Source organism: Bos grunniens, chromosome X (assembly GCF_055505025.1).
Source record: "Bos grunniens cultivar Pamir isolate PY7600 chromosome X, Bosgru_T2T1.0, whole genome shotgun sequence".
NCBI lineage: Eukaryota > Metazoa > Chordata > Mammalia > Artiodactyla > Bovidae > Bos > Bos grunniens.
The window spans coordinates 133,034,180-133,046,077 of NC_141194.1; the positions used below are offsets into that span (position 1 = coordinate 133,034,180).

At 36.5% G+C, this 11,898-nt stretch overlaps 1 protein-coding gene across 7 annotated transcripts in view; it reads left to right on the top strand.

Annotated features, from left to right (window-relative positions):
* The window catches only part of SMARCA1 (SNF2 related chromatin remodeling ATPase 1), a 73,035-nt gene extending 61,417 nt beyond the window's left edge, over positions 1–11,618 (top strand). For 2 of the 7 annotated variants that reach the window (XM_086387214.1, XM_086387217.1), the window contains 2 exons: positions 9,671–9,812; positions 10,884–11,618. In XM_086387214.1, coding sequence (XP_086243340.1) covers positions 9,671–9,805 — 135 coding nt within the window. In that variant the 3' untranslated portion in view covers positions 9,806–9,812; positions 10,884–11,618. Of the gene's footprint in view, positions 1–9,670; positions 9,813–10,814 lie in introns of all 7 variants that reach the window. The other 5 variants (XM_086387216.1, XM_086387218.1, XM_086387212.1 and 2 more) reach the window with 3 other exon arrangements.
* The last annotated feature ends 280 nt before the right edge of the window (positions 11,619–11,898 follow it).

Genomic DNA, 11,898 nt, shown 5'->3' on the forward strand with positions numbered 1-11,898 from the left:
GTCACTGTGTTCAAATTAACATTTTATTAATGATTAAACCTTAAACTTAGCTTACTAAAGAAGCTGTCTTTAAAAACAGTCTTGCTTAAAGATGACTTTCCCAGAGACACCAATAAATAGTGTGAAATACTTAGAAAAAAATAGAAACTTTGGTAGTTATATTTTATTCAGAGATCTCAAACTACTGAATTCATGGCTTCTGACTTAACTAACAGTCTTAAAATGCTTAAAGGCATGAACCTTCACTTCTGAATATGCCACATTTTGAAAGCCTTCAGCTAAAGGTTGAAAATTTCTTTGAGGCTCTTTTCCATTTAAAAATGCTGGCTATACAAAAGAGAAAATGAGTTTTAGTTCCATTTCTCTGTGCTAAAAAGATTGTGATTTCTTTCTCTGAGAAATTGTGTGGTCTTTAAGTAAGTAATCAGTCTCTATTGAACTACATAAACAAGTAGGAAGGATATGATCAATTTAGATTTTTAAGCTCAGAGCATATGAATTGCTCTACCATTTTCCTTCTAAGAAAAAAAATGTATTATAGTGAGGTCTTAGTCTTAGGACATTTAAAACTATCAGAATTAAAAGTATCTTTGCCGGATGACTATAAGAAGAAAAGATAATACTTTGTATAGTACCTTTTATATTATAAGGTTGCCAATCCCTTTATCAACAGTAGCTCATTAATTCCTTTTACTGAATGAATTTCAGGGCACTATCTTCATTCATTTAGTGACAGACTGATATGACTGGGATATTTGAAAAGAATCTGAGAAGTCTAAAAGATCTAGCACATTAGTCAGTTTACTGGAAAGGACATATTGAAAGTATCCAGAGTTTAATCAGTAAGTCCTTGCTCCTTCTTAAGTTCTTTGAAGTACTCAAAGGATAAAAAGCAGAATTTGGCTCTCTGAAATAAAGAACATTTCTTGATATAGCGACTATACTTCCTTGGCAAGGTTTCTCTGACTCTTCATTTTAGCCAAAAAATACTCTTAATTTTTAGACTCTAGGGAGTTTTTTCTTTCCTCTCTTAGACTCTCAAGAAGCTCTGTGTGCATATCCTGTGGCCATGGACCTTAGAGTTGAATGAAAGTATTAATAATTCGTGATTACAATTGCCTCGCCTTTTGTGGTAGTTCAAATGAATTTTTTAGGTAGTATTTCAGAGAATTACACACTGTTGTACAATATAATAAAAATTTCATGTTATTGCTGTTTGTTTTCAAATCACAGCTTTATTATTAATGAAAGTGTTCCTTATTTAAAATTAAGAACATGGCATTCCTCATTAGAGTTGTAGGAGAAAAAAGACTTTTTAGAAAATATTGCTATAGCTTTTTATGAGCTTGCTTCCCTTTTTGTAGGTTTATCTGTGATAGTAAACATTAATTAAGTTATTAGTTCAGCACAGGATATTTGATAAATTATCTGTCCAGTCAGAGAAGAATTTTCTTTATAGATACTTTAGAAAAACAGAAGTCAAGTTAAAAAATTTCCAAGCTATTCTGTGGTCACAATGACACTTTTGTTTGTTGCTTGTGCAGTGTAGCCTAGGAAATTTTATAAGGAAGGCCACTCATGATTTTTCATTTTATGTACTAGTACTTAAATTGTGTGATAACAGCTAATATTGGTATCTTAGAGCATTACTTTCTTAATGAAATGTGAGGATATGAATTAATACATTATTCAAAAAATTGGTAAAATATAAAATTATTGATGAGTTCTTGACTATAGAATTGTTAAAATATATTTATGCTTATCAGTTCAGTTTAGTTCAGTCACTCAGTCCTGTCCGACTCTTTGTGACCCCATGAATCGCAGCAGGCGATTCATGTCCAGGCCTCCCTGTCCATCACCAACTCCCGGAGTTCACTCAGACTCACGTCCATCGAGTTGGTGATGCCATCCAGCCATCTCATCCTCTGTCGTTCCCTTCTCCTCCTGCCCCCAATCCCTCCCAGCATCAGGGTCTTTTCCAATGAGGTGGAAGACCTTTTCCAAAGAGGTCTTTTCCTCTTCGCATGAGGTGGCCAAAGTACTGGAGTTTCAGCTTTAGCATCATTCCTTCCAAAGAAATCCCAGGGCTGATCTCCTTCAGAATGGACTGGTTGGATCTCCTTGCAGTCCAAGGGACTCTCAAGAGTCTTCTCCAACACCACAGTTCAAAAGCATCAATTCTTCAGTGCTCAGCTTTCTTCACAGTCCAACTCTTTTATGCTTATAGCTCTGTATTATTTCTCCATGTGCTTGAAAGACTAAAATGTCCTCTTCAGCCTTAATTTTCCAAAAGATCCTATATAGAGGTGTGTACAGGAGGAGTTGTGCTTAACTTTGCCTTAAGGGTTAGGTCAGAGGAACGGCTTCACAGAAGAGGTCTGTCTTGGAAATGAGCCTTGAAAGACCAGGAAGGAATTGGCCCTGGGACTATGGAAATGGCATGTGCAAAGGTAGAAACAAGCACAGCATATTCACAAACTGCAAGTAGGTTGGTGTGCTGGGGTGTGAATAGGAAAGTCCCGGAAGATGAGGAAAGAGCTGGCAGCCAAATGACCAGGGGCCCTGTTGAACTTTGATCACTATTCCATAGGAAATAGGGAGTCATTGAAAGATTTTAAGAGGGCGGTGACATGGTCAGATTCACTGTATAGAAATACTGCTCTGTGGAAATGGGCAAATGTCTACCTCAACTCCCATATAGGCTGATAATTCCCAAATTTCTATCTCTGTCTCTTCTCTGTTCCTCCTCTTTTCCCCCAACCCCTGCCTTGGCTAATATATCACCATCTGCCCCAGAGTAATTTTTTATTACTGCTGTCTTAACCTTCAAGAGCAAATGGTTACATCTAAAGGTACCAGCATAACACTTCGCACAAAGTGGGCATTCAGTGAATAAATGAGCATGGAACTTTGGTTCTTCAGTTGGCTTCTGTCTCATAGACCCTATCATTGGATCACATTTGGATAGAATGTGAAGAAATGTAGCAATGGGTTTGAGTTCTTTTTTCCTCTTCCTTTATTTTCTTTTCATCTCCCTTTCTCTAATGATGGACTTTAGTTGGCTATAACCCCTGAAGCTTTGGTTTGAATAGCCAGTTGTAAACATCATGTGTTTTATTAGTAACTGTAGTGTTTGATTTAAGACTGAATTGTCCTAACAATCTGAAATACGATACATGCACTAACAGGAGTTTGTTTTACGTATTTATGCTTATGTGCTATCCTGGCAACCCACTTCAGTATTCTTGCCTGGGAAATCCCATGGGCAGAGGAGTCTGGCGGGCTACAGTCCATAGGGTTGCAAAGAGTCAGGCCTGACTTAGCGACTACATAGCAGCATCAGCTATCCTGTGAGGAAGTGACGTGACATTGTACAAATAATGATGTTTAAGTAGCAGCAATTAGGTAGAACTGTCATAACATTTGATACTTGCTTAAGAAATACAAGATATTTTTATACTATTATTATTAGAATATATAACTCCCGTCTAATGGCCAGTGTGCTTGGGCCCTGAGATTCTGGCATAGAATGCCATTGCTTTTTGTTAGTATGAGAGGGGTTCCAAGGTGACAAAGAACCTGGGAAATATACCACAGAATATATAGTTGAAGGTGTTGATTCTGAAGGTAAAGTACAGGGAGTTTACAAAACAGCAAAGGAGAAAAAACCTCCCAGTTTTGTTTTACTAAGAACTATAGAAGAAAATTCTGACTTTATAGAACTACCTACAAATTTTGAGGCACCAATGTGGAGTGCGATTTATTTATTTTTTTTGCTTCTGCTCATTCACCTGCTTTTGACTTTGAACCAATAGCGGGCACCGACCTTCTGTCATTCAGACTTAGGCAGGCTTAGTGTCTAGGATTTTAGTACATAGGAAATGTAATGTGGAGTCTCTTTAATCTCTTTCAATAAGTCACTTCAAGTCTACTGATGCTTTCTGTGCCTTTTGAATTGATGCTTTGAAGCTGAGTATTGGGGCAAAGGATGTTTGAACTTGGTGCCTGGCATGATTGATATTCACCACACAGTACAGGGCAGCGCCACTTACTGAAAACATCCCATCATTTATTAAATAAAGGTAGAGATCCATGTCCTAGTACTCAAAAGTTGGGACTTGGGTGATTTTGCATTGAACAGAATCATAAACCATTAAAAAGACATGGAAAACCAAGGCAGACAGTTTGCTTAAAGTCAATCTAAAGTCTAGTTTAAACCAGGGGTTGGCAAACTACAGCCCTTTACCTGTTTTTGTACAGCCTGCAAGCCAAGAATGATTTTTACATTTTCAAATGGTTGAAAGAAAATCAAAAGAAGGCTATTTTGTGACATGTGAAAATTATGCAAAGTTCAGATTTTAGTGTCTGTACAGTTTTGTTGGAACCCAGCCACACGCCTTCATGCTGCAGTGGCAAAGCTGAGTAGTTGTGACAGAGACCATGTGGTCTGCGGAGCCGACAGTATTTACTGTTTGGCTCTTCGCAGAAAAGAGGTGCTGATCCCTGATTTAAAGAATATGTAAGAAAACTTGAAGGAAAGAAATAATATAACCAAGGTAGACATAAGCATTATACAGTCCTTCAGGAAACATGTTAAATGAAGGATGGGTAAAGGGGAGCCTATTGAGCCTAAAGGAGAGATGTTTGGCAGGTCTGGTGGTGACTGTGGTGATTGTGATGGAGGCATGAGAGCTGCCTTGTAATATTTGAAAGATTGTCGTACAGAAGAGAGAATCAGCTTGTTCAATCTGACTACAAAGGTTAGATCTAGAACCAATTGTTGGAAATGATAAGGTAGCACATTGTAGCTTTGCATAAGGGAATATTTTAAACTTATTCAGAGGTGGGCTAGGCAATCTTGTGAGGTAATGAGTACTCCATCATTGGAAGAATTCAGACAGGCTGGACAGCTAATTAGCAAGGACATAGTAGAAGAGATTCAGCATCAACTTGAGTGATTTTTATTTTTTTATTTTTTTTTTCTAATTTTATTTTATTTTTAAACTTTACATAATTGTATTAGTTTTGCCAAATATCAAAATGAATCCGCCACAGGTATACATGTGTTCCCCATCCTGAACCCTAAAGGTCCTTTTCAATCTTGAGAGTCTGTAATTTTATGAGCTCCCCCTATTGAGACTCTGTATCAGGGGAAGATTTCAGAGTACACAATATACCTTTGATTACATGACTCCTCCTGCTTAAAAATCATCAGTGAGATCCTTTTGTCAACTGAATTAAGTAAAATTGCTTAGTTCTTTGTTTTTAGCTTCTAGGTTCTTTGTATTTTGATTCAAACTTAGTCTTCTCCATCACTCTTACCTGCACAGCATTTCCCAAGTTGGTTTCTACCAAGCATTGTTCCAGGATTTGCAAATATACAGTATGCAAAACAAGGTTTCGAAGCCTGCCCTTTCCCCTTGCAATCTACATTAGACTGCTAAGAGCTCTGTGAAATCCTGCCATGACAAAATTTGTTTAACCTTTTAAAAACCTAGCATTTCCTGAGCATGTGTGAACACAAAGTGCTTTTTTTTTTTCCTTTGGCTACAGCTATTAACACTGCACAACAGTTTTCCATTTGTCATTTTCCTATGTTCTTCTGTTGTTTTTCTTGTTTTTGTGTCTCCTGTCTTCATCTTGTGTTGTGTTTTTCTCCCTTCAATTTCATTCCTAAATCCAGCATGGGGAAATTGTGAAAGAAAGAGGTAATTAGACCACAGAACTGTGAAAACAGTTCGAGACCATGTGAACCACTCCCTGTAACCCCAAGGAAAATAGGAAGATAAAAAGGTACAAGAATCTAGGGGGAACATGTATGTGAAAGAAGAAATTATATAAGATAAAATTGCTTTAGACATCATAAAATTTCTCAGAATCATTTTGTTGTCATTTAGTTATTCAAAAAGTGAATCACTGTTTTATTGGTAATCTGGCCACTTTCTTTGTAGAAATTTCTGGTGTTAGCTAGTGTTCTGTTTATGATACCATCTGCTTAGTTAGGCAGTCTTTAAGCATGTGAATAAAAGATGGGGTTGGTATCTTTAGAGGAAGTGGCATTACCTACACTAGGAAGGTAGCATCCAGACTCACTCATTCCTTGATGCCTTTCTCCAGAGAGATTATTTTTCTGTCTGTAGTTAGTGACAGGTTAAAAGGAATGAAGGTAAGAACTTATTGTAGAGTCTATTTATAATCATCTTGAGATATTCTACTTACCTGCATATGAAACTGTCTCAAAAGTATTAGTTTTTTCCTGAACCACCCATATGAACCATGAATATGTATCTAAAGATATCTGCAGTCACAGGCAACTATTACTTATTGAGAATAATAATAGCCAGAGGGTATAGCTTAATGATTCAAGAATCAGCTTCACATAAAGACTCTATCTAGTCTCCCTAGAAACCAACAATCAAATCTCATCAGGGTCAACTTAGCCCTTTCTATAATAGATAAATTGAATAACATGCTGTTTAATTTGTATGTGTGGTATTGAATGAAGCTATGAAGAGTGTTTGGTCTGCATATTAAAGATACTGCTATTGTTTTGGTAAGTAAGGAAAATTCCAATGTTACTTTTCCTAAATTATTTAACCTTGAGTAATTGAAGATGGTTATTTTTAATAGTTAAACAATAATTTGTTAATGAAGGATTTTTTTCTGGCTAGACTGTCTTTGGTTTTCTGCCTTCTTTTGGGCTTGAATTTTACAGAGTAGAAAATGCTTGGATAATTGATAATATTTCTGTGGGCCATTTTTCTAGCTTTTATTTGGAAAGATAAAACTGTATTTAAAAAATTTGCCACTTCTTAAAAATGTTACAGATTGCAATATTCATTACAAAAAAATTTAGAAAATACATGCTAGTATAAAGAAGAAAATAAAAGTTCCCATTGGTTCTATATTCAGAAATAGCTGCTATTAACTACCAGTAACTCTGCACATAGTTCTCTGTCAGCTATTTCTATTGTGTATGTGTATATATAGTAAGATGTATTTATATGTATATCATAATTTCCAAATTAGCAAAAATTTAGTTCCCAGTATTTCTCTGCTAAAAAGCTGCTGCTGCTGCTAAGTCACTTCAGTCGTGTCCTACTCTGTGTGACCCCATAGATGGCAGCCCACCAGGCTCCCCCGTCCCTGGGATTCTCCAGGCAAGAACACTGGAGTGGGTTGCCATTTCCTTCTCCAATGCATGAAAGTGAAAAGTGAAAGTGAAGTCGCTCAGTTGTGTCCAACCCTTAGCATGGACTGTAGCCTACCAGGCTCCTCCTTCCATGTGATTTTCCAGGCAAGAGTACTGGAGTGGGGTGCCATTGCCTTCTCCACTGCTAAAAAGCACACTGCTCTACATATTTTTTGTAAATCTTTGTGTACATTTATTTCCTTACATTAAGCATCTAGAAGTGGAATTGTTCATTCAAAGAATATGAAATTTTTAGGATACATCATTGATATTCCCAATTTTCTTTCTAGAAAGATAGTATTTTAGTCTGCTTGGGCTGCCATAACACCCTACCCACATGAGGTGACAATTTCTCATGGGTTTGGCTCCAGGGGGGTTGGTTTCTGGTGAGGCCTTTCTCCCTGGCTTGTAGATGGTGTCTTCTTCCTTTGGTTAACCTTAATTACCTCCTTTTAAAGGCCCTCTCTCCAAACGCAATCACGTTGTGAGGGTGTTAAGGCTTCAACTTACAGATTTGGGGAGGACACAGTTTTTTCACAGTGGCATCCCATCATCAGTGAATGAGAACTTCCATTTCAGTATCTTACTGCCAACACTGGATGCACGTATCACACGCACATGAACATGTCTTTGCTGATTTGGTAAATATATATCATTGTTTTACTTCGCATGTCTTTGAGTGAAAAAAAGTTTTTAATATTTGGACACTTAAAATTATTTTGTTTTCTATTCTTGTACTTTGACCACTTTTTGGTTGGAGTTCTCAATTGTTAGGAGAAGGCAATGGCACCCCACTCCAGTACTCTTGCCTGGAAAATCCCATGGATGGAGGAGCCTGGTGGGCTGCAGTCCATGGGGTCGCGACTGAGCAACTTCCCTTTTACTTTTCACTTTCACGCATTGGACAAGGAAATGGCAACCCACTCCAGTGTTCTTGCCTGGAGAATCCCAGGGACGGCAGGGCCTGGTGGGCTGCAGTCTATGGGGTCACACAGAGTCGGACACGACTGAAGTGACTTAGTAGCTCAATTGTTAATAAATCCACATTTTTATTTGAGCATTTAGCTATTTTATATCTTATCAGATATTTTTGCTTATGCAAAAAGAAACCGTTTTAAATGTTATTTATCCTTTGATATTAAGCCATTATTTACCTTTAAAATACAGCAAAATGTACAAGGTTAATGTATATGAGTGTCCATATTAATGAATCATATATTTAACACCCACCATACGTTCATAAAAGCTGTTGATAGTTTGGATGCATTGATTTGCTGGCAGTGAAATATAGGTAGTGGCAAGATTAATGTGGAATCTTTCCAGCTATTGTTTGCTTTGAATTAACAACTGCAGTAGTGTTTCCTCAGAACTCTGATCCCACGAGGTATCCTTTGAGAAGAGACTTCTGCTGCTTGAATGGCTTTGGGAATTGCTTGCTTTCTCCATCTCCTACCCTAGTGGTTGACAGTGCTTATTAGAACTTTAAAGGCTCTGAGCATCCCTGTAGAAAAGAAATCTGACTTTTGTAAGCTGAGTACTTCCAAGTCGTACTTTGACAAGAGGACATCCCCTTATTTTTTTAATGTGATTTTTGTTAACTTTTTGTTTTGAAATATTTATAGATTCACAGGAAGCTGTGAAGAAATGTCCAGGGAGGGCCCATGCACCCTTCATCAAGTTTTCCCAGATGGCAACATCTTCCATAAACACAGGACAGTGTCACCATCAGAAAATGGACATTAGTACAATCCAAAGAGCTTATTCAGATTTCATTGGTTATAGATGAACTCATGTTTGTGTGTGGATGTGTGTGCTCATGAGTGTGTGCGTGCATGAGTGTGTATGTGTGTGCTAAGTTGCTTCAGTCATGTCCGACTCTTTGTGACCCCATGGACTGTAGCCTGCCAGGCTCCTCTGTTCATGGGATTCTCCAGGAAAGAATACTGAAGTGGGTTGCCGTGCCCTCCTCATGAGTGTGTAGTTCAATACAATTTGATCACACATAGGTACATGTAACTAGCACCACCAGAAGACTTACTCATGCTGGCTCTTTAAAGTCACACCCCCTCACCCCCTTTTTCTAGTCCCTGGTAACCGTTGACATGTTCTCCATTTCTAAACTTCTGTCATTTAATAATGTTATATAAATGGAACACTGTGCTATGTAACCTTTTGAGATTGGCTTTTTTTCACTCAGATAGGGTTCATTTAGGTTTCTACATATACCCATAGTTCTTTCCTTTTTACTGCTGAGCAGTATTTCATGATATGGATGTACCACAGTTTACTTATTGTCCCACTGAATGATATTTATCCACTTATCATATATTTAGTGGAATATTGCCTGTATGAATATTGTTCTGAAGAATACCAGCTTAGAAAATTCTCTATCACAGAAGTGATAGAATCGAAGAATTACCACTTTTTGAAGGTTTTACCTGGGTTGCAGAAATTAAAAGTCTTCTTTATTTGGTTCAGGAATTCCAGAGACGCTGTAATACTCTGATTTCATTGATTGAGAAAGAAAATATGGAAATTGAGGAAAGAGAGAGAGCAGAAAAGAAGAAACGGGCAACTAAAACTCCAATGGTAAAATTTTCAGCATTTTCCTAACTTTTAGGTAGATCCCATTTTTTTTACATAATTAAAATGCCTATATTATGTTTAATGCTATAGTGATACCTATTATAAAGACTGGTTTTTATGAAATGCTGATTTGTTTTTGACAGAAAAAGAATTACACTACAACCACGTGTTTCCTATCTGTTTGTAGCGTATATGGTTAGGAACTCCCTAGTAACAGGGCTCAGTATTTTTTAAAATTTCTCATAACTTTTAAGCAGAAGTATAATGCAAGTAAAACCCTCTGAACTGAGACTGGAGTTGTCATGGGGAGTAGAAGAGGGGTGGGGTGGGGTGGGGCTGAGGTTGAAACTGAGAGTTCTGATTTGATCAAAGAAGTTTTCTGATCTTTGTGGAACTATGAATACAAATAAGAACTTTGAGGAGACAGCAAAGCTTTACTTGATTTACTTGGTAATAAGTTAACTGTTCATAGTAAGATGATTTTAACTCAGTCAGGTTGCCTTGTACAGTTACAATTTCAAGTACTCTTTAACATATTATTTGAGTGTGGTTAAGTAAACTACCATATTTCATCAAGTCTAAGATGCCTTCTATTGTAAGACAAAGCATTATTTTATGTGCTACTAAGAAAAACTGCTGCCAAGTAACTCTGATTTGTCATCAATTCTAGGATGCATCCTGATTTCAGAGATGCTAAAGTGGGAAACAAGTGTGCATCATAGAATATATGAAATATGATATTTTAGCATCTATCATAACATTTCAAAAGTAATACACTCATAAATAACATTTTTCCCAGAAAACTTTAAGTATTAAGTAGTTCTTTAAGCATACATTTTTGGTACCATGTGTAAGTAGAAACTTGATGACTATTTTTGATGGGTATTTTATGTCTTTTCTTAACAAGAAAACATGTTTGGAGGTTATTTTACATTGGGTTATATAGTTTGTTGGGCTATATAGAACATTAACTGTGAGTATAACATTTAAGTGAATATTCATGTTAAAATTTTTTTTTGATGCATTTACATCCTAGATTTAACATTGTTGGGCCATTTAAAAATGTGCATATTGGAGCAGAACATTAAATCTGTTTCCATTTTAGTCACAGAAAAGAAAAGCAGAGTCAGCTACTGAGAGCTCTGGAAAGAAGGATGTCAAGAAGGTGAAATCCTAAAGCCTAGAAATAAAGTTTTAAATGGGAAACTGCTATTTTCTTGTTCCCATCTTCAAATGCTAATTGCCAGTTCCAGTGTATTCATGGTACTCTAAGAAAAATCAATTTGGTTTTGATTTCTTGCATATTTTATATATTTTACAATGCTTTCTACCTGAAATGTGTAGCTTTATATTTTATGCATTCTAGTATTTTTGTGTACTGTATTTTGTGTATTTCATGTCTTCATCTAAATCCTCTCAGTCCTTGTTCTTTTGAAGCTTGTGCTGAGGTTTTAGCTTTTCTATGTTTTATATGCCGCTGCTTTGAAAGAGAACCTAGATTCTATAGCTGTATTATTGTTGTTTCATACTTTAAATTTATATGGCTGTGGAAAAATGAATTAAAATGATTTGAGGAGAAAGACTTTTTCACTTCTTTGTTGCTTTCTTTTCTATTGATTATGGGCTTGTACGTGTTACTGCATACTGTGATTAGCATAATAATTGTTCCTTTGAGGTCATCTAAATATTTTTTTCCTAAAGGAATAAAGGGTGAGAGCAGAAAATTATTAAAAAACTAATATTTGATACTGTGCTTGCTGTCAGTATGCATTACATTTAAATTATTCTCTAAATATTCAAGTGGGAAAGTATAATAAAGAAATGTCTATAAGAAATTTAATTATTTCCTGTGTTTTGTGCAGTAGAAAATAGTTGTGTTTACTGAATTGTATTGTTCACAACTATGTATTTGGTTGAAAGTTAAAGCTTTGTTTGCTGACTTGTGCCTGATCTTTTATCACATACAGCCAGTTCAGGGGAGTCTGGGTATAACACGTAGATTTATTAACAACTCAGTTGCGAGTATGAAATAAGCAGCATGCATGCAAAAGAAAGGGGGAGGTCTTCCATAGGAATGCAAGTATGCTCAGTTCACAAGACAGAGTATCCGAGTTTTTATA